This window comes from Thermobia domestica, chromosome 1 (assembly GCF_964235325.1).
Source record: "Thermobia domestica chromosome 1, izTheDome1.hap1.1, whole genome shotgun sequence".
In the NCBI taxonomy this organism is placed as follows: Eukaryota; Metazoa; Arthropoda; class Insecta; order Zygentoma; family Lepismatidae; genus Thermobia; species Thermobia domestica.
This window is the reverse complement of record NC_137454.1, coordinates 80,904,545-80,924,106: the sequence shown is the minus strand read 5'-3', so window position 1 is coordinate 80,924,106 and position 19,562 is coordinate 80,904,545. Positions and strand designations below refer to the sequence as shown.

Genomic DNA, 19,562 nt, shown 5'->3' with positions numbered 1-19,562 from the left:
GCTCTTTGTTCATCCAAGGGTCTTTGTATTTAGGCCTACTGCTAATTGTTTTCTTAGGTACACAATTATCTAGCACATCATATATATTGTTATACAATATATTGGTCAATTCATTAATATTACTACTCTTTGTATCTATCCGGTCCATTTCCTTAATTCCATTATATACACCTAGAAAATCAGCATTTTTAAAATCATAAATTCTGGCTTGATTTGAGGTGTTCCCAAAGACATTACTATCATTTTTTGTTATTTTCCATTCAAATAGAAAAGGTGGATGGAAATGATCAATTTTTGTTAACGGTGGAATTTCAAATATTATTGAATTATTTTCTATATTGGTTAACAGTAGGTCTAATACTTTATCCTTCTTAAATGGGTCATATGATCTATTCAATTGATTTAACTGGAGAACATTACATAGTTCAAGTATTTTTTCAGCTTTTTTTCTTAATATAATAATTACTTATATTTATATTTCCGGTAACCCTATCTATACCACCTACGTTAAAATCACCTAAAATTATAAAATTATAGTTTTTTGTGAGTAAAAACGTACACAGCCAGTCACAATAATTAGTAAAATTCGTCAACGGTAAATCTGGTGGGAAGTAGTGCAAGCACAACAATAATGGTTTATTTCCAGGGATTAAAACTTTAATTATAATAACATCAAGTATTTCATCTGGAGGATTTATTACTTCATACGAGTATTCGTTTCTTATTATGATCATACAGCCTCCACCCTTTGTTTTATTTGCTAATGTCAAGTTTCTATCTTTTCGTACGACATTATAATTTTTTGAGAGCTGTACAAAATGTTGGTTTGTTTCTTTTAACCACGTTTCAGTTATGCAATAAAAATCATAGTTAGAGCAGTTTATTTCATCTATAAATAACTTTTCTTTTGTATTTAAACCGTTCACATTTTGATAGAATAGCTGTAAGTACGCCATTTTTGTTGTGTACTAATTTATTCTAGTTTATTTACCTGAATTATTCTTTCCAGCCGGGTCAGTTTCAGCCTCATGACATACAATTTCGTCTTTCAATCGTCCAATAAATCTAGTAAATAGCACTCCATCAGGCCATACATTTGGGTTACAAATAGCATTAAACTCACTTTCTTCTACACTAACATAAAACGAAGAGTAACTGCTATGTTTAGCTCTTAATTGAACACATTTTTTAACACTAATATTAACACTGTCCTTCACAAATGCAATAAGATCCTCACAAGAAACACAAGGGTCAAGTCTCGTTACAAACAGTGCTGCTGTACGAGGGGCTTTTTTGTTTACCTTTAGTTTGTCCGTGATGTTCTTCCCTTGCATAAGAGTATTACGGTTTCTGGAAACGAAGCCTGATTCATTCGTTTGTTTCACTCCTGTCTGTACTTCAGCGTTATTTCGCCTTGGGCGTTTGGTTACTAACTTCCACTCACTACCACTTGTTTCCTGCTGTAATGTGAAAGAAGGCACTTCTCTGACCTTGACATTCATGTTTTCAGAATCGCCTTGTACCTTGTTTTGAACATCGGGTGTTGAGCTGTTGATCACTTCAGCAAATGTTTTCGGTTTGTTGTTAGTTGATAGTAGTTCATTCAATTTAACATTTTCTTGTTTAACAGATATCACTTCTGCCTTCAGTGCATCATATTTTTCACTGATATCACTCAACATAATTAACACCTGACAAAGTTTATTTTTCACTTCCTCACAGCATGTAGAGCAATTCTGTCCATTATTGCTTGAGAAAGAACCTGATTTGTCTAAGTCTTCATTTTCACTTAACTCAGCATCAGAATTCACAGTTTGGTCTCTTTTCCGAGATCGAATATGCTTCGTCACTGTGGGAGTAATGGCTATGTTGTCATCACGGTGCCTTATGCAATTTTGGCACTTATACGTTGATGTACCATTCACCAAGTACATTTCATATTCAGTGCGTCCAAATTTTAAACAATTCTTTACGTGAAATCTATTTTTACATAAACAGCATTCTAATATTAGCTGCTTACCAAAAAATGGCTTGAGACACAATCCACACGTGTCCTCAGTCGGCGCCATAATAATAATAATAATAATAATAATAATAATAATAATAATAATAATAATAATAATAATAATAATAATAATAATAATAATAATAATAATAATAAAACTCTGTAACTTCTGGTTCAGGACTTGTTTCAGTCGGCAATGTTATAGTATTGTTCCAGCTTAGAACATGAATCATAATCTAGGCGATTGAGATTGTTGCTTCCAGCCCAGCCGGGCATGCGTCTGTATGCAATAGACTCTGAAATATGTTTTCGGAGCTATGTTTGAGTTCAGAGTTGGGTTGAGAAATTAACACATCGTGTTCCTGTATTAATAAGGTAAGAGCGCTCACCGTTTATCTACGCCGTTTTTTTAATAATCACGTTTGGTTCAAATGTTTTATTCATGCTCCTGCATATAAGCTGTTCTATGCGCAGAGTTGAGCTCTTTCATGATATTGGCTCTTAACGTTCTATCCTCAAAACCAGTATGAGAGATTGAGAAGAACTGAAAAATCGCGAGATTTGCAAAATCGTGTCCATCTGTGTTTCTGCATTTTTGTTATAATGCATTGTTATTGATAATAATTTGTAGCGAAAATTCCTAGCGTTCCAGCTCACGAAGAGACTGACTGGATACATAGTATATTCACAGCACTATTATCTAGCTTTCTAGACTGATGTCTTCTACCACAAAATTGTAGGAGCAGCCCGAATACGTCACATTGCTAACTCAGCGGTCAAAATTACATGGCATAAAAAAAATTTTGAAACTAATGATTTTTGGTAGGTATCAGAAACAAGAAAAAGAGTTAACATTTATTAAACTTGGTATATTACACAAGAAGCAAATAAATAAACGTTTGTAAAATCACACAGGTCTGCAAGTGCTGTGGTCACTTGTTAATGGAATGCACACATCATCAAGCAAAAGCTCTGTCGCTTGGTACTCCAAAAGATGTTCCACAGAAGCATGTATACTTACAATAGACTTCGACCTTCAATTTGGACCACAGTGTAATCCAGGAGATTGGGTTTGGGACTACCATAAATACAAATAAAATGTGGCCAAAGCAAACACAGATTAGTCTCAGCAAGATAATAATGCCGAAACTGATCCGTATTACAGTTTCGGCAATATTATCTTGTGTCTGACGAAGGCAATGATATGATGCCGAAACTGTAACAGAAATTAGTAATAGTAAGTGTTTGCTTTGGTGATATTTTGATTTTATTCAAGTTATACACAGTTCCAAAGCTAGAATGAACAGTATTCGGTCAGGGGCGTCATTTCAGACTTTACTTGAGGGGGCAAGAGCACCACCGACATAGGACTTTCACGTTTTGTACTAGTATATTAGTAGACAATCGATTAAAGTATATGTATTCCTCAAACTTTTGGGGGCGGGGGCAATTGCCCCCTCCTTCCCCCCTAAATGACGCCCGTGTATTCAGTCACCAGTCCTTCATTTATCCTGTGCAGTAAATACAAGAACATGTTCCCATGCCGCACCTTGCAGCACCATGTTTAAGTGATACTGTGCACATTGTGGTATTAACATGTCATCACGCGTAATACAACCACATTACTTGTAGTTATCATGATAGCAACACATACCAACAACGGAAGAGTAAAGTTGTATCAGAACGTTTGTCTATACCAGATATTTACCCTACCACGAAAGTCACATGTGCTAACAATCTTCGACTAAACGGAGATTCCAGATGCGGAGTGATAAGAAAACGACGTATGTTTGTTTAATTATGTATAGTTTAAAACGGTCATTTTTAGCACCAAAATTATACCAAACATGGACGTACTTAGTTTAATCATGAAATCCGAAACATATTACTTCCGTTGGAGATGGGGCGAAAATTTCCTACGTCAGCATGAACCGTTTAACCCATGAGAAGGCTAAACGACTTAAATAAAGCAAGAGATTGAAGGAAATGTAAAACAAAAATTTAGAAAGAAAATAATGGTGAGGAAATAGTTTGTTAAAAAGAGAAAAAAGAAGAAAATAATTCATATGATAAGCACCCCGGACAAAAAATTAGTCACCCCCGGGCGAGAGCAAGGATGCGTCGGCAAACAGGTACAGATGGCATATTGGTCGAATCACATGTCCAAACGTGCATACACTGCCTCGAGGCGATTAGAGGACATTACTGTGGAGTGACACAGAACCGATCGAAGCGGTATGTGTGCGGCAAGATGGGGAAGAGCGCGGACGTGACGGAGTGGCAAAAAGGGGCAATCGTATTTGGCCATGCCCATGGCTACACAGTGATGGAAGTTGCCGGATTTGTTGGTGTGTCGCGGCGGACTGTACAACATGTCTACGGGAACTGAATGCAATGAACATATGGAGTCGGGTACCTCGCAAAAGGCCACTCCTCACACATGCACATAAAGTTGCTCGTCTGCTGTGGCCCAATAATCATCAAACATGGACAGTAGCAGACTGGCGCCGTGTCATATGGTCTGACGAATCACGATTTTGCCTGTATTCGAATGACACCCGGCGTCGTGTCCACCGACGGCCACATGAAGCATTTCACTCGCAGTGTATGGAAGGTCAGGTGCAGGCCGGGGGTGGGTCTGTCATGTTCAGGGGGTGTTTTTCCTACTATGGGGTGGGCTCACTCATTTAGGTGTCCACGAATATGAACCTCCTGGACGAGTAGGTGTTGTCCTTCAGTCACTTTCTTCGCGATGACTTTGCTATAGACATGCCCATTTTTCAAGACGACAACAGCAGGGTTTACAGAGCTGGACCCATATAGGACTGGTTTGAGGAACACTCAGGTACCCTACCACACCTCGAATGGCCCACAGAATCGCCGGATCTAAACCCAATTGATCATCTGTGGGACCAGTTGAAACAGCGGGTGAATCGTCGACATCAGCATCCCCGACGTTTGGTGGAATTACGTGATCTTATCCTCCGTGAGTAGGTTCAACTGGATGTGGCGGACTTGCAGACACTTGTGGACTCCCTTCCCGACCACATCCAGGTAGTTTTCCAGGCCAGGGGCGGCGCTACACGGTATTAACGTAAGTAACAAGGGGGGTGACTTATTTTTGTCTGGGGTGCTTATTATTGAATTCAAATATAAGGAGCTAAGAAACACATTTTTACTTATCTCTTGGGACATGTAATATCTTGTTGCATATTTCTGTACTATGTATATAATATAACTTATTTTTTCACCAAAAATATTTTCTCTCGTTTTGTTGTAACTTGAAAAGCCTAACTGCAAAGAAATTAGGTTCAGAAACTTAAAAAAAAAAAAAAAAAAAAAAATCGTTGGGACTGTGTTACGTTGTTAATCTTTTTTATGAGTATTTTTTCGTATATCGCATCTGAAACGAAATATGCGTTAAAAAGGAAGTTAAAAAAAGATAAGAAGAAGAAGGTAGATACGGTGGATGGAGGAAATTGTAGTATTTCTGAAATTCTCCTTGAATACTGTTTCCATATTTTCTCTCCAGAGAGCAGTACCATTAGCTACTTTAGAGGAACGATATATATGTGACACAGTTTTCCTGCTATTTCTATAGTACAGCGTTGACTCTCGCGTAGGTGGGAGGGGGAAACTTAGATATTGGATAATACTGGGAGCCCTGATGGTAAAAAGGACTGGGTCATTTCCTTCCTTCCCTCTCTTTTGGAACACTTGACTCCGGAACATCTCCCATACCATCCTTCCATTTTTTACACCAGCTTTTCGGTCGCAACCGATCCCCTACCCAAAATTCTCTTCACACCCTTTTCCCATCATCCTCTCAATTTCGACCTTCCGGGTTGCTCTGCCTTTTCGGGTCAGGGTGAGGGGGGGACGAGTTTGCTTGCTTGTGCACGATTCGAGCGTTTGAAACTGACTTCATTTCCATCCTATGCTGGCAATCCCAAACCACATATGTATATATGAAGTCGTCTATTCTGAACAGTACCAATAATAACAGAGAAAATGCATTATTTTTTTTAAAATGTTGTCCAAGAGAATAGAACGCATTATTATGTAAATAATCTGTGTAGGTGGTGCATTAAGAGCAAATTGCCTTGAATGCAAGATAAATTGGTTCTGTTTACACAGACCTGTTTAACTGTAACGTTAGAGATTTCGTATTGTTTATGGTTGCTTCAAATGAATTGCAGATATGTACGGAGTTACGTAGTAACTTATAATATGTTACTTTGCTAATCCGATATTAAGCAGTGCTTGAATTTCTATTGATCGATCGCTGTAGTATCTTACGAGAGCCAGTTTTAAGTGCCATGTTCATTGCTTAGTTTAGGTACTTAGTTGGTTGTGGTTGCTCTAGAAGTTCGTGTATGTTTCACAGAGATTAGCCTTCCGCTTTGAAATATTTTGTATTATTATTATTATTATTATTATTATTATTATTATTATTATTATTATTATTATTATTATTATTATTATTATTATTACTATTATTCAGGGTTTTTAAATCTAGATAAGCTCTCCGTGAGTGTGTGTTTTTATATATTTTTGCTTGAGATAATTTATTATATATAACCGTAATTCTGCTCGTCGTACTATATGAATGTAAAAATTGGTCGCTGAGATGCAGAGAAGAACAGTCAGGGATTTTTTTAACAAACGGGGTAATTTAGAATACTACACGACGTTGAACTTCACATTAGCTACAGATCACCGAATATCGTGTGGATAATGAGGTCCAGATGTCTAAAATGGGTAGGACCCATCGCCTGTATGGGTAATACTTGCGGGATGCGTAGATTTCTAATAGGGTAGCATAAGAGAAGGAGATCTGTGGACAAACTGAGTAGGTGAGAGAGTAATCTTCGGGATAAAGAAGATCTTAAGAGTGTGGCTAATCACAATTCGTAGTGGATAGGCTTACCAGTAGAATCTAATGGACAAGTTTTATTTCTGTGACGATGAACCTTTGGTGCCTCAAGCAAAAGTGTTAATTTTTTGATTTGAAAATTAGAACAGGACAGAGGATTTTTGAAAATTTGAGTGGTGCTCCATTTAATAATTGAATATCTAAAAGTCATCAATTCAATGGTTCGTATGATGTTAATAGTTACAACATGAGTTATATAAAATACATACAAGATACAAGATTATATTTGTTTACAAATATTTCAAACACAAATCTTAGTCCATTTTATACTGAAACCACGCAACAGATGTTTCTCAAAATCAGAAATAACAATATTCGACGGTAAATTATTGCACAACTTTAAATACAAAGAATGTACAATTGAAAGCTTAGGCGAAGCATATGTTATTAACGAATGAGTACGTGTAAGGTGAGAAGAGAGCTGAAACCCAAACTTCGGAGTCAATTTTTCTATTCATAATTTTGTGAAGAAAGTACAAATCTGCCGCCATGCGTCGTGTGTGTATGGAATCTTGAGTATTAAGTTGATGATATTGTGTTGGTTATACCTGAACTCTATCCATCCAGTAATTTGCATTATGTAAATATACGTATATACGCTATTATTATTTCAAACACATACAAGATACGAGATTATATAATACCTGAACTACTTCCATCTAATATTTTATAACAGGTATGTGCAAGTTGGAACAGGGGGTGGGCCAATCACAGAGGATTTACTGGCGTTGAGGGCCGTACGAGACAATGTATAACATTTTCATAAGAATCGAATGGCCATATATAATGGAGAAACTTATTCAAAGTACACTAACATAACAAACTGTTATAAATGTACCAAAATATTTATTTACTAAAGAAAGGCAGAAAAAATATTTATTTATCATTTTAGTGGGAAATTTGATTCTTCACGTTTTGAACTAGGCTCTCAATATTCCGTGGATGTTCTAACGTGGATGATATTTTCCAAGGTGGACATCAGTTATCCAGGAAATGTTTTCAGTTCGGTTTATGATTATGTAAGAAGTATATTTTCAATTAGAGGTCAGGCGGACCGAATGAAAGGGTTCAGTGGGCCGGGACCATGGTTGTTCTATATGATATTGATAGATAATATATTGTTATATGAAGTACTCACCAAAATTGTATGATGTTTGAGCATCATCCATCGAATTATCTTTTGAACTTTAAATCTTTAATGTAGTAATACGAGTTGAACTGGAAGAATCTGTGAAAAGCATATTGACTCTCATTTTCTCAGATCGGGTTATCAACTCTAGGAAGAGTCCTAGGATTTGCCGAAGTTCAACATTGGATTAGTTTTCGCTCACTGTAATAGTTATGAGCTCCAGAAAGATGAGATTTTAAACATAAATTGTCATATCTTCAGGATTTAAGTTCACTTCTACTGAGTGAAATACACTTCAGAATAGTTTCACACAAGAAAGAAATTTTCTTGGCTCCAAATCCGATTTCAGCTGCCCATTCTATTTAATGAAGACAAAAGCCGCCATTTTATTTGCATATCTTGCAGTGCAAAATGGGAAAGTGAAACCCTTAAATTGTTCAGTAAAGTTCAAATTTTGTTAGATCTTGGTAGTAACAAAGGAAATGTATTGACTTTAGAAGATGTGTTTAAATGATAAAAGAACGAGATGAACAAAGGAGCTAAACTGGGTAAAGTGAATAATCATGCCATATCTTCAGAACTACACACACATACACATAACTACGTTGAGAACTTTATGTGTCTAAAATCCCAATCTCCCTTCTTGCTTTAATACTGTAGCTCATTGTGTGCCGATATCAGAATACGGAGTGTCACTTGAAAGTTCAGTTGAGTAGATAAAACAGGCATAATAGAATCACATGGTTCATTAGCTAAGCACAAAACGTTTCTCGACGCCTTCTCTCTCTTTATCTTCATCTCATGGGAAAGGAGACATAATTATAGTGATGATTGGCGCCGCTCTTTTTAGTCATGTGTTTTAATCCCTTTTCTCCCCAAGACACACTTTATTCCGCTAGTAAAAGCTCTTAACGAAATTCACCCAGGAAGAGGAGAGAAGATAGAGATTGGCCTCCTTTCTCTATGGTTATATATATATATATATATATATATATATATATATATATATATATGTGTGTGTGTGTGTGTGTGTGTGTGTAAGAAAGAGAATATATGTGCGGCATGTTCTACTGGAATCAAGGTTGCCAGTGAATACAGGAAAATGAATCGTGATGAATGGATGGTGAATGAATGGTGATCTTTAACTACAGGATAAGACTGACATATTTGTGAATATGATAAGCTAAAGCAACTATTTTCAAACAGTGTGTCCCAACACACTAGTGGGCCGCGATGGAACTACTGATGTGCTAGGAGAAAGTTAGGATATTGATACTAATTAATGATACAGATCCCCATTAAGGAGTAATCATTCATTCATTTTTTTTTTTAAATAACATTTTCTGTTTTGAATTGCATTTCTTTTGTACATACACACTGTAATGTTTTTTTTTAATAATCAAAAACATAACGTAACCTGGTATTAGCTACATTTATAAAGATATGTTATACGATGTTAAATTCCATAGTGTGCCAAAAAATGAAAAAAGATTGAAAAACACATAGCTGGAGAAAGGACAGTAAAACTCAATAGCAGTACTTAAAAATTCGTTTCTTTCATTGTCAATGCACATTTTTTTTTCTTTCTTTAAGGCTACATGTTATTTAATTTTTCTGATTATTTCAAGATGATGTCTTCGAATATACTGACTTCCCGATTTCGAAATGGATTTTTTTTTTTAACAGCAGTTTTGTAACCTTTGTTTTCTATCTGAGGATTCTCCCTTCACTGTAATCTTCAGGTCTTAGAGTAACACGCATCATTAACAATACCTAACTGAAGAAACTGGAATATTCAATGCAGAAGTTAAAGAAAAAAGGTATAAAAATGTAAATTTAATCCAATAGGAATTGTCACTCATTTCCCTTAGATCAGTGTTTATATCCTACCGTGGGCTTGGCCCATTCGATTCTTTTTTAAGTTTCCCAATTTTAGCTCTGTATATATACTCTATGAGTACTTTAGTTTTCATGAAACTGGTGTATCCTATATCTCTTTAATTGATCTAACAACAATAACTGTTTGCCTTTGAAATAACGAATGGTTGTAAGAATTATTATCCTAACAAAGAATCAGTGTTGAGTAACTTTACCGGTACAAATAATTGCTTACTATTTAAATAAAACCAGTTGAAAATGCTCCAAGAGCATTGCCAAAACGAACTCAAAAAGAATGAAGAGATGAAGCAGGAAGAATAATTGTCATTGTTCCTAGATGTAAAAGTAAATCTTTTTATCCGCACCTTCTTCTCTTTCTCGCAAAAATTAGCAAAATATCATCTCTCTATGACTTACAGTTCTCGAGATATGGCTGCTTAAATATCTAGAAATTCGAACTTTTTTGGTCAATATCTGGGGAACGGTGGCCAGTTGGCCAGTAGACAGTTAATCAGGGCCACCGTTTACTATTTGGTACCAAAATATTTACCACCCTCTTAGGTATTGATCAACATCAATATCATCTCCCTACAACTTGTAGTTTCCTAGCTATGCCTTCTTAAATATCTAGAAATTGGCCATTTTTTGGCCAATATCACGGGAACGGTAAGTCGTAGAGAGATATTGGAGTTAATCAATACCTAAGAGGATGGTAAACATTTTGGTACCGATATTAATTGGTGACCACTGGCCATTGGCCAAAACAGTGGCCAGTGGCCACCGGTTACTATTTGATACAAAAATATTTACCATCCTTTTAAATATTGATCAACAATAATATGACCTCTCTATGACTTACGGTTCCCGAGATATAGCTCCTTAAATCTTTGGAAGTCGGTCATTTTTTGACCAATATCTCGGGAACAGTAAGAGTGACGCGAAAAATTTAATGACTTTATCTGATAGTTTTTGATGCACTATTGAATGCAGAGCTCAAAAATGAGAAAAATCACAAATAACAGACAGACGGACAGGCAGATACACAGACATAGAGAATTCAGTAACGAACTTTTTAAGTTCGTTGAAAATAAGTTTTTCAATAATTATTTGAACAACAAATAATTGTTTACTGCTTAAATAAAGAACAAAATGTTTATGTAAGTATTTCAACAACAAATAATGGTTTACCATTTAAATAGGCGTTGGGATGCTATTATAAATATGACATGGGAAAACCCAATAATAATACTCCAGTTGATATGATTAATTATTGTCTTATATCGTGAAAAAATAATTATTGAAGTTTGTGAATGTATGTTATATTAATTTGTAGTTGGAGGTACTGATCTTCTGTGATCAGTTATATGTTGTAACTATATAAGAATTGATGTGTAGTTGATTATTTGTGGTCTACCATGAAGGGAGTTGTATTTACTTCGGTCCTTTTGTTAGACTTAATGATTTTGGTCTAATTACTTGACAGTTTTACTCAAGCTGTGATATTGAAAAAGGTACTTGTAAATTATTCATTGTAGCTTTGGAAAATTCAAGATTACTAATAAAATTCCAACTGACCAAAGCAGTATATATATTTTAAAATTATATATTTGTGTTACAGTTTCGTCTATGCAACATAGCCTTCCTTAGACATATTATGTGTCTGAGGAATGTGCCTTCCTCAGACACATTACCTTTTTCAAGATAATGTGTCTGAGGAAGGCTATGTTACATAGGCAAAACTGTAACACAAATATATAATTTTAAAATATATATATACTGCTTTGGTCAGTTGAAGTTTTATTAGTAATCTTGAAAAAGGTACTATTTCACTAGTAGCTATGATAGATTCAGTGGCCTTTGATTTAGTAGTGGAGTTAGCTACCTTCCATTTTGGAATACCCAACAATAGACAGTCATTTACTTAATCTGGCGACTATGGTACGAAGTCACAGTTTGATTTAGTAGTGTATCTATCTCCTTTGCTTGAATACCTAACAATATGAAGATATTTACTTTTGCTGATGACTGTACTATAGAATTTCAGTTTGATTTAGTAGTGAATCTATCTTTCTTTCTTGAACACTCAGCAATAGCCGACATTCGCTTTGCTGACAATTATGTTACAAAGAACCTCTATTTGATTTACTGTAGTAATGGATCTATCTCCCTTCCTTGAATACCCAACAAATGACAGGCGTTTACTTTTGCTGGGAATTATACTACAAAGCCATGGTTTGATTAGTACTGGATCTGTCTCCTTTCCTTGAATGGCTAATAGTAGGCAGGCATTTACTGTTGCTGGCAAGCGCTACAAAACCTCAATTTCATTTAGTAGTGGATCTATCTGCTTTTCTTGAATACTTGACAATAGGCAGGCGTTTACTTCTGCTGGTGACCACCTCTTAAGCCTCAATTTGATTTAGTATTGAATCTGTTTCCTTTTCTTTAATACCTAACAATAGGTAAGCATTTCCTTTGGTTGCAATTACACTACAAAGCCTCATTTTGATTTAGTAGTGGATCTACCTCTTTTTCTGGAATACCTAATAATACACAGGCATTTACTTTTACTGGCTATTTTACTATAAAGCCTCAATTTGATTTAGTAATCTACCTCATTTTCTTGAGTACCTAACAATAGACAGGCGTTCACTTTTGCTGGCAAAATATACTGTCAAGTATCAATTTAATTTAGTAATATTCTGCCTCGTTTTCTTGAGTACCTAACAATAGATAGGCGTTTACTTTTGCTGGCAACTATACTGTCAAACCTTAATTTAATTTAGTAGTGGATCAGTTTCCTTTTCTTGAATATCCAACAATAGACGGGCATTTACTTCTGCTGGCGATTATACCACAAAACCTTAATTTGATTCAGTAATGGATCTATGTCTCTTTCTTCGATACCCAACAGTATTTTCGCTGACGAAGTTAAAATGCTTCGGCAAGTTTTTTCTCCTTACTTTTCCTAATGCAAATTCTCTTTTATTTATAAAATATTGGCTCTTTTTTTACAATGTTATTTGATGGGTTAAAATTACAATTACCACCACCAAAAAAAAAAAAAAAAAAATGTTCTGTTCTCCTCTGCCATTCCTAATGTTCTATTCGTACTTTTGGCAAGAATCCTTTACGAAAATGGTGGAACTTATGCTATATCATTCTAGTTTTTTTTTTTCGTACAAAAAATTACTAGAAACTTTGATAGGGTGAAAAAAAAACAAGAAAGAAGCGAAATTGTAAATCATTGTTATTCGCATGCGCACTTTTGGCGTGTTTTTTGAGCCGTTCGCTGTACACGCCATTAATTTTATGTGTTTCTACATCCGGAATAAATAAAATAGATTTATTGCCTTCATTCCCTCTTCCTTAAAGTATTATCTAGAAATTTGCTCTTTTTCTGTTAGCCAAAATTTTTTGTTGGTATATCGCGAATAACAATTCAAAATCTCGGTGATTCGAGCAAATGAAAAAGTGCTTTTATCACATCCTTATTTAATAGCTAATTTCAATGTAATAGTCATTAGGTTAAAATTGACTGTCTTTAACGATGCAGTGATGAAATGTAAATTATTTATTTTACGTTAAGCATACAGTCTGGCGTTTATGACATTTCTCTCCGAAAATTATATCTATGCAATGTTTACTAACGCTATATGTAAAGAATGTTGAAGTAACATTTTTCATGCTAAAAGAGATATGAAGTTCTGTGTTAGTTTAACTTCTTTGCCTTTCTTTGGCGTGAATACGTTAGTATTACCCACGAAACGAGACAAGATTTCTCATCTCGTCTCGTCTCGCTTCTCGAAGAATTCATTCTCGTCTCGTCTCGTTTTGTAAGTTTATGTAGTTGACTCGATTTGATTTTCGAATTGGAACTGGGATGGTTTTTATCATTTCACTTTGACGGTGCAGCTTAGGGGTGGGGATGTTTCGAAAATGACCGATCGAATCTATAGTTTTCGGGGTTGCTGAGATCAACAATGACACTTCCGATGCCGTTTAAATAATCCAAATCCAGCCCCACAACTTAGAGGTGAGGATATATATAGGATGTTTCATGCAACGTTCTTATAGAGGAGGTTTGGCTACGGGCATATAATTTGAAGTACTTTCCAACTACCTCTATAAAAATTGTTGTGGAAGTACCACAGGATTCTGAAACATGAATATTTGGATAGGGCACATACTAGTTCCTATTCGACCCGACTATGGTAGGTCCCGTTGTTTCGGAGCTGTGGACCTTCAAAATTCATTTTTTTTTCATGTTTTCGACAGCCTATAACTCCGAAAGGAAGCATTTGTGCACCCAGGTTGGTCTATACTTTTTGTCTTATCTTGGGTCAAGAATCACCTCTCAAACGTTGTCGGCGTCGTTTTAAAACAGCCTGTATATATAAATATGATCAAAAATGACCGATATTAGTGTCGAATCCGTAGTTTCTGGTGTCGCTGTGGTGAACAGTGTCACTTCCGATGCCGTTTAAATCCAAATTCAGTCCCGTATCTTGAGGGAAAGGGAGGGGAAGATGTAAAAAATGATCAAAAATGACCGATATTAGTTGAATCCATAGTTTTCGGGGTCGCTGTGATGAACAGTGACACTTCTGATGCCGCTTAAATCCAAATTCAGGCCCGTAACTTGAGGGAGGGGGAGTTGAAGATATATAAAATGATCAAAAATGACCTATATTAGTGTTGAATCCATAGTTTTCGGGGTTTCTGTGATGAACAGTGACACTTCCGATGCCATTTAACGTCCAAATTCAGTCCTTTATGTCCCAAATAAAATGTATTCTCCCGTGTGAAGGACGGGTAGTCTGCTAGTTTTATATAAGTTAATCACAACTTTGTGCTGCTATATATCATTAATCATACTGAGTACTGTCTGTCGTTTCGCTAGCGTCATAATGGAAAGTTTAAACAGGGTGTACTTTAAAGTATCAGAATATACTTTAGTATCTTAATAGGTGGCGTTTTTATTGTATAGTCAACTTTTAGGTTCACAACGAATTTTGTTCTCGATTTTCTCGAAAACTGTGCTTGAGGATTTACACTCACTCATATAAATTTTGTTCAGTTCAGTAAAATGTATTGATTGGTGTATGTCTCATCTATGGACATTAAGTAATATGCTAAAAATATTGTGCAAATATTTCAGACATAATTTATTTATTTATTTATTTATGGCACTTCTTCATAATGTTAATGTAATATTACGAAATATGTTTCAGAAGGGAATATAATAGTGATGTTGGAACGAGTGGTTTTCGTTCGCGGTTTAAAATGAATGAACTGTTAGCTCGGAGGTCTGTGGTATGTTGATGGTCGTGTACCATTCGTTTGATGCTTTTGGGTATATTCAGCTCTCTCTCTCGAGTCTCCACACACACACACACACACACACATAGCTATGCACTATTGTCCCTGCTGTTTTAGAAAAAAGAAAATAGTACTGGAAGTTTGTACAGCCTTTGGCGTTAGTGCTTTTTTACCCTTCTGTGTCCTCGAGCCTTTTAATTGTATTTGAAAAGATTGTGTTAGTTAGTACTCTACGTAATTTACACCCCTTCCTCCCTTCTCCCCGAAAAAAAGGTGGAACAAAATTTCCTATACTGACAAAATTTTAATGTTTAAATGGTAAACAAGTTCGTGTGTTAATTTCGTAGACCACTATTATACACAATATATACTTAATAATCACTCGTATATTTGTGGTAAAACGTTAATCTTTCTGAAGTAACTGATACAAAAATTTATTACTAAATTTACTTTTAAAGCAATACATTTTGGTTTGAAGAGCACGTAATTTATACACATGGTAATTACAGAGGCGGCTCGTGGCTAAATAAATAGGTGAGGCACAGAAAACCGGATCGTAGTGTTCATTGGCGATGAAATTGGCTCTTCTCCCACCCCCGTTGCAGGATTTTCCCTGACTTTCGGGATGTTAATAAGCTAATAAGCATAGTATGAAACCAATCACTTGAGGAGGATACAAACTCGAGGTTTCCCACGTTGTATAGGCGTTATTGACGCCACTGTCAATGTTATATCTGCAGAAAACAAAGTGGTGTTCGTTAATCTATATCTCCTTATATGTTGTTACAAAAATAACATTGCTTTTAAGATAACGATCGTCAGGTTAGAATCTTTTTTTTTTTTTTTTCCTCAAAGTTGAATCACTGTCATAGGCGCAAATCTGTCTTCAATATTGGGGGGACGGGTAAGACGGTTCCGGCCATTTTTTTTAAGCGCTGTTCAAAATATTTATTAAGTTGAAAATCAATACTGTGAAGGATCAGGGGAGCAGAGTTGTCTTCAACATTGAGAGGTGGGCAGATTTGTGGCTTATTCTCGGGGGTGGGGGGGGCATCAATTTCATGTCACTTCCTTTGTGGCAGTCGGAAACAAACCATCACATTTCTCCCCCAAAAATACATTTCAAATCGGATTACTGGGGGACAATCCCCCTATTCCAAGATTGAGGGAACATGTTCTTTAGCTATGCACACATTTATCAGAATGTTTGGTTGTTTCTGTCAACTATTTACGTTATTTGTTCAATCATGTGAAGTCAAATCGGGCCAATATAAGAAATTAGCCTGCAACTAAACATGGAATCTAGGTCATGCAGAGCCAAAGGCGAGATAGCTAACCATTTAACCGTGAAGTAGCCCGCTGTATGATGTAGACCGATGCTACATCGGATAACTGGAAACTCGGATAGGAGATGCCGCTGTAGTCACTTCGGTTTCAAAATTAGGAATATATTTAAAATTTCACTAATTTATTACACATGATGTAAAGAATGTTTTTAATAATTTATTCATGTATATGTAACAAATGTAACTTACCTTCATTTTTTCTTTATTATAGGTGTATTATTACATTGTGGATTCACCTAGAAATGAGGGGAAGGACTATTTCGAGATAAATCAACAAACGGGTGAAGTATTCACGAAAGTGGTTTTCGATCGAGAGAAGCAAGGTGCATACGCTTTGGAAGTCGAAGCTCGAGATGGTGCTCCATCAGCGCGGCCCAATGGTGATGGGAAACCCAATTCAGGTAAGTACTAATGTTTTATTTTTCAGTGTTTCTTCCAGACCTATTTTTTCGGGGGGGGGGGGCACTGCATCCTCGGAGCTCTGAGAGTGCCCCCCTCGGAGCAGACCAAAATAATATAACAATAAATAGAATAGTATCAGCAGTGCCCCGCACCTCGTATATTGTTTCTGAAAGAAACACTGGTTATTTTATATGCAGAAGGATCAAAATATGTATAGACACGTTATGGAAGTAATACACAATTTAAATATCTCAAAAAATGGTGCTAATTATACGAATGCCAGAACCAGCAGATTTTCAAAACAGTCAGACAAAAACGAATTTCCTAGGGGTCCCGGGTTCGATCCCAGCCCCCGCCAAGTGAACTTTGTGGTGGACAAACACCGTGTGCGTGGGTTTTTCTCGGGGTACTCCCGTTTCCTCCCACTTTCTTCATTCCACCATTTCATTCATTACTCATCATCACCGTCTCCTTTAGCCTAACCGGCATAACCGTGGGACGTAAAACTCAAAGATTTCATTTCATTTTCATTTCAAAAACGAATTTATGTTTGTCGTTCGAGTAATTCAAGGTAGCATGAATGCACACACACTTTATTATTATTATTAAGTCGCTGCTGTCTTCGTATCTTTTTCTACATTAATTGTTTCAGAATTGTCTTGCATTTGTTCAAATACAATAATGGCATCATCGTTTATTCTTGCCTCTGTTACAAGCCCGTAGTCAGAACACTGAAACAGGGTCTGAAATCATTTTGGGGAGGGTAACTTCATATTACATTTATTCATACGTTTCATCAAACAGCTGAACGTTCCTAAACAACTGAGCCAACTGTGGCCAGCCCCTAGCAATGGGCCTCTTCAATCATTCAAAAGATTGAAAAAAATAGTAAGTTGACGCTGTTATTCATTCAGCTACGTTTTTTCTTTTTTGTGTGCGTTTCATTTTAAATGTACATGCATTTTTGAGCCTTCTGTATGTTCAAATATCATATTTTAAAGTGTAGAATGTAAAATGATTGATTTGGTTAATTTTCTGTATATATCATACATTGGAGCTGGCAACATTGATGAACTTAAATCAAGACTAGGAAAATTGCTTTGTGATTCGGACCTGAAAGACAATAACAGTCTTCAGCAACAGGTAAAAGAAGAAGAAAAAAAACTTTTATTTACTTTCTTTTGTTGACTCTGAAAACATCGCACAAAGAAACACAAAGAAGGTGTAGAAATTTCAGAGTGAAAATCTCCGTTTAATTTTCGTCTTTGAGATAAGCGTAGACAAAAAATCAAATATTTATCGAACGCAGAAATATTTGAGTCAATATCTCACAAAGTCGACACTGTTACTCGGGTGTTTGTCCTCTTCAATTACAAGCAATCGTTAACATGTTCTATCAGGAAGAAATAATGAAAAAGTATCACTATAATCGAAAGAAGGAACATAAGCAGGTCAGTATTTAGGCATTTTGCGCTCCTGGGTTTAAAATAATTTTGAGCCTATCTCTTCTCCTCTTGCACGGACTAAGCAATAGACTTTTAGAACCAGTAACGTCATAACGATAAAACACGCTACATAGTAGCAACATAGTTCTTAGTCTAGATGACTTAAATTTCTCTCTAGTGGACGACCTCATTTTTCCGCATAGCATAATTCAATCTCAGTGTCTTACAATATGTGGCCCCTGGAAATTTGCTGCCCTGAACTCGACTCGTGAGTATAAGTATTAACATAATTCTGTAGTATGTTGCTATTAGTAAAATGTAGATTCCTTTCTGGCTTCGAATACTTTTAATATATTACATCTTATACGAAATAGGATAATCATCCTTAGGCATATCGAGACTTCGGTATCAGTTAAACAGAAATAAATTCAACTTAAATCAAGTTCTTGTCACTTTGAATACACGAAAGGGGGAAAAAAAATGAATTGAAATCTTCGAGTTTTACTCCCACGGTTATGGCGGCTAGGAGACGGTAATGATGCGAAATGAATAAAAATGATGGAATGAAGAAGGTGAGAGGCAACGGGAGAACCCCGAGAAAACCCACGCATACGGTGTTATTCCACCACAAAGCTCACTTGGCGCGAGCGGGGTTCGAACCAGGGACCCCACATATCAGAGGCGAACACTCTAGCACTGAGCCACCGCATCCCTGACACGAAAAGAAAGTAGCGAACTGAATCCCGTATATCTATCTCGAGAGATCAATTGACGTTTCTATCTGTAAATAACAGAAACAAAAATGGTCTAAAAAAAAAAAAGAGAGAAAAGAAAATTTGTAAGAATAATATCTGAGAATGAGAATAATGCTAACATCTAGGTAAATAAAGAACAAGATTCTGAGAATGAAGAAAGCGAAATAATAATCTAAAGGCAAAGGCGTCTTACAGAATAAAGTCAAAAGAAGTTTGATTGTGAGGGTGACAAAGAATCTGAAGGTAAAGAAGTGGCAAAAATATTGGGAATGATAAAAAAAATATGCCATCAAAGTAATGATTGCTTGTGATTGTAGTGTCTTAAAAAAAGGGGAGAAAAAGAA

General features: G+C 35.9%; 1 protein-coding gene across 3 annotated transcripts in view; it reads left to right on the top strand.

Moving 5' to 3' along the window:
* The window catches only part of LOC145686533 (neural-cadherin-like), a 581,532-nt gene extending 564,498 nt beyond the window's left edge, over nucleotides 1–17,034 (top strand). For all 3 annotated transcript variants that reach the window (XM_081759985.1, XM_081759972.1, XM_081759978.1), the window contains one exon: nucleotides 16,828–17,034. In XM_081759985.1, coding sequence (XP_081616111.1) covers nucleotides 16,828–17,028 — 201 coding nt within the window. In that variant the 3' untranslated portion in view covers nucleotides 17,029–17,034. The remainder of the gene's footprint in view (nucleotides 1–16,827) is intronic.
* The last annotated feature ends 2,528 nt before the right edge of the window (nucleotides 17,035–19,562 follow it).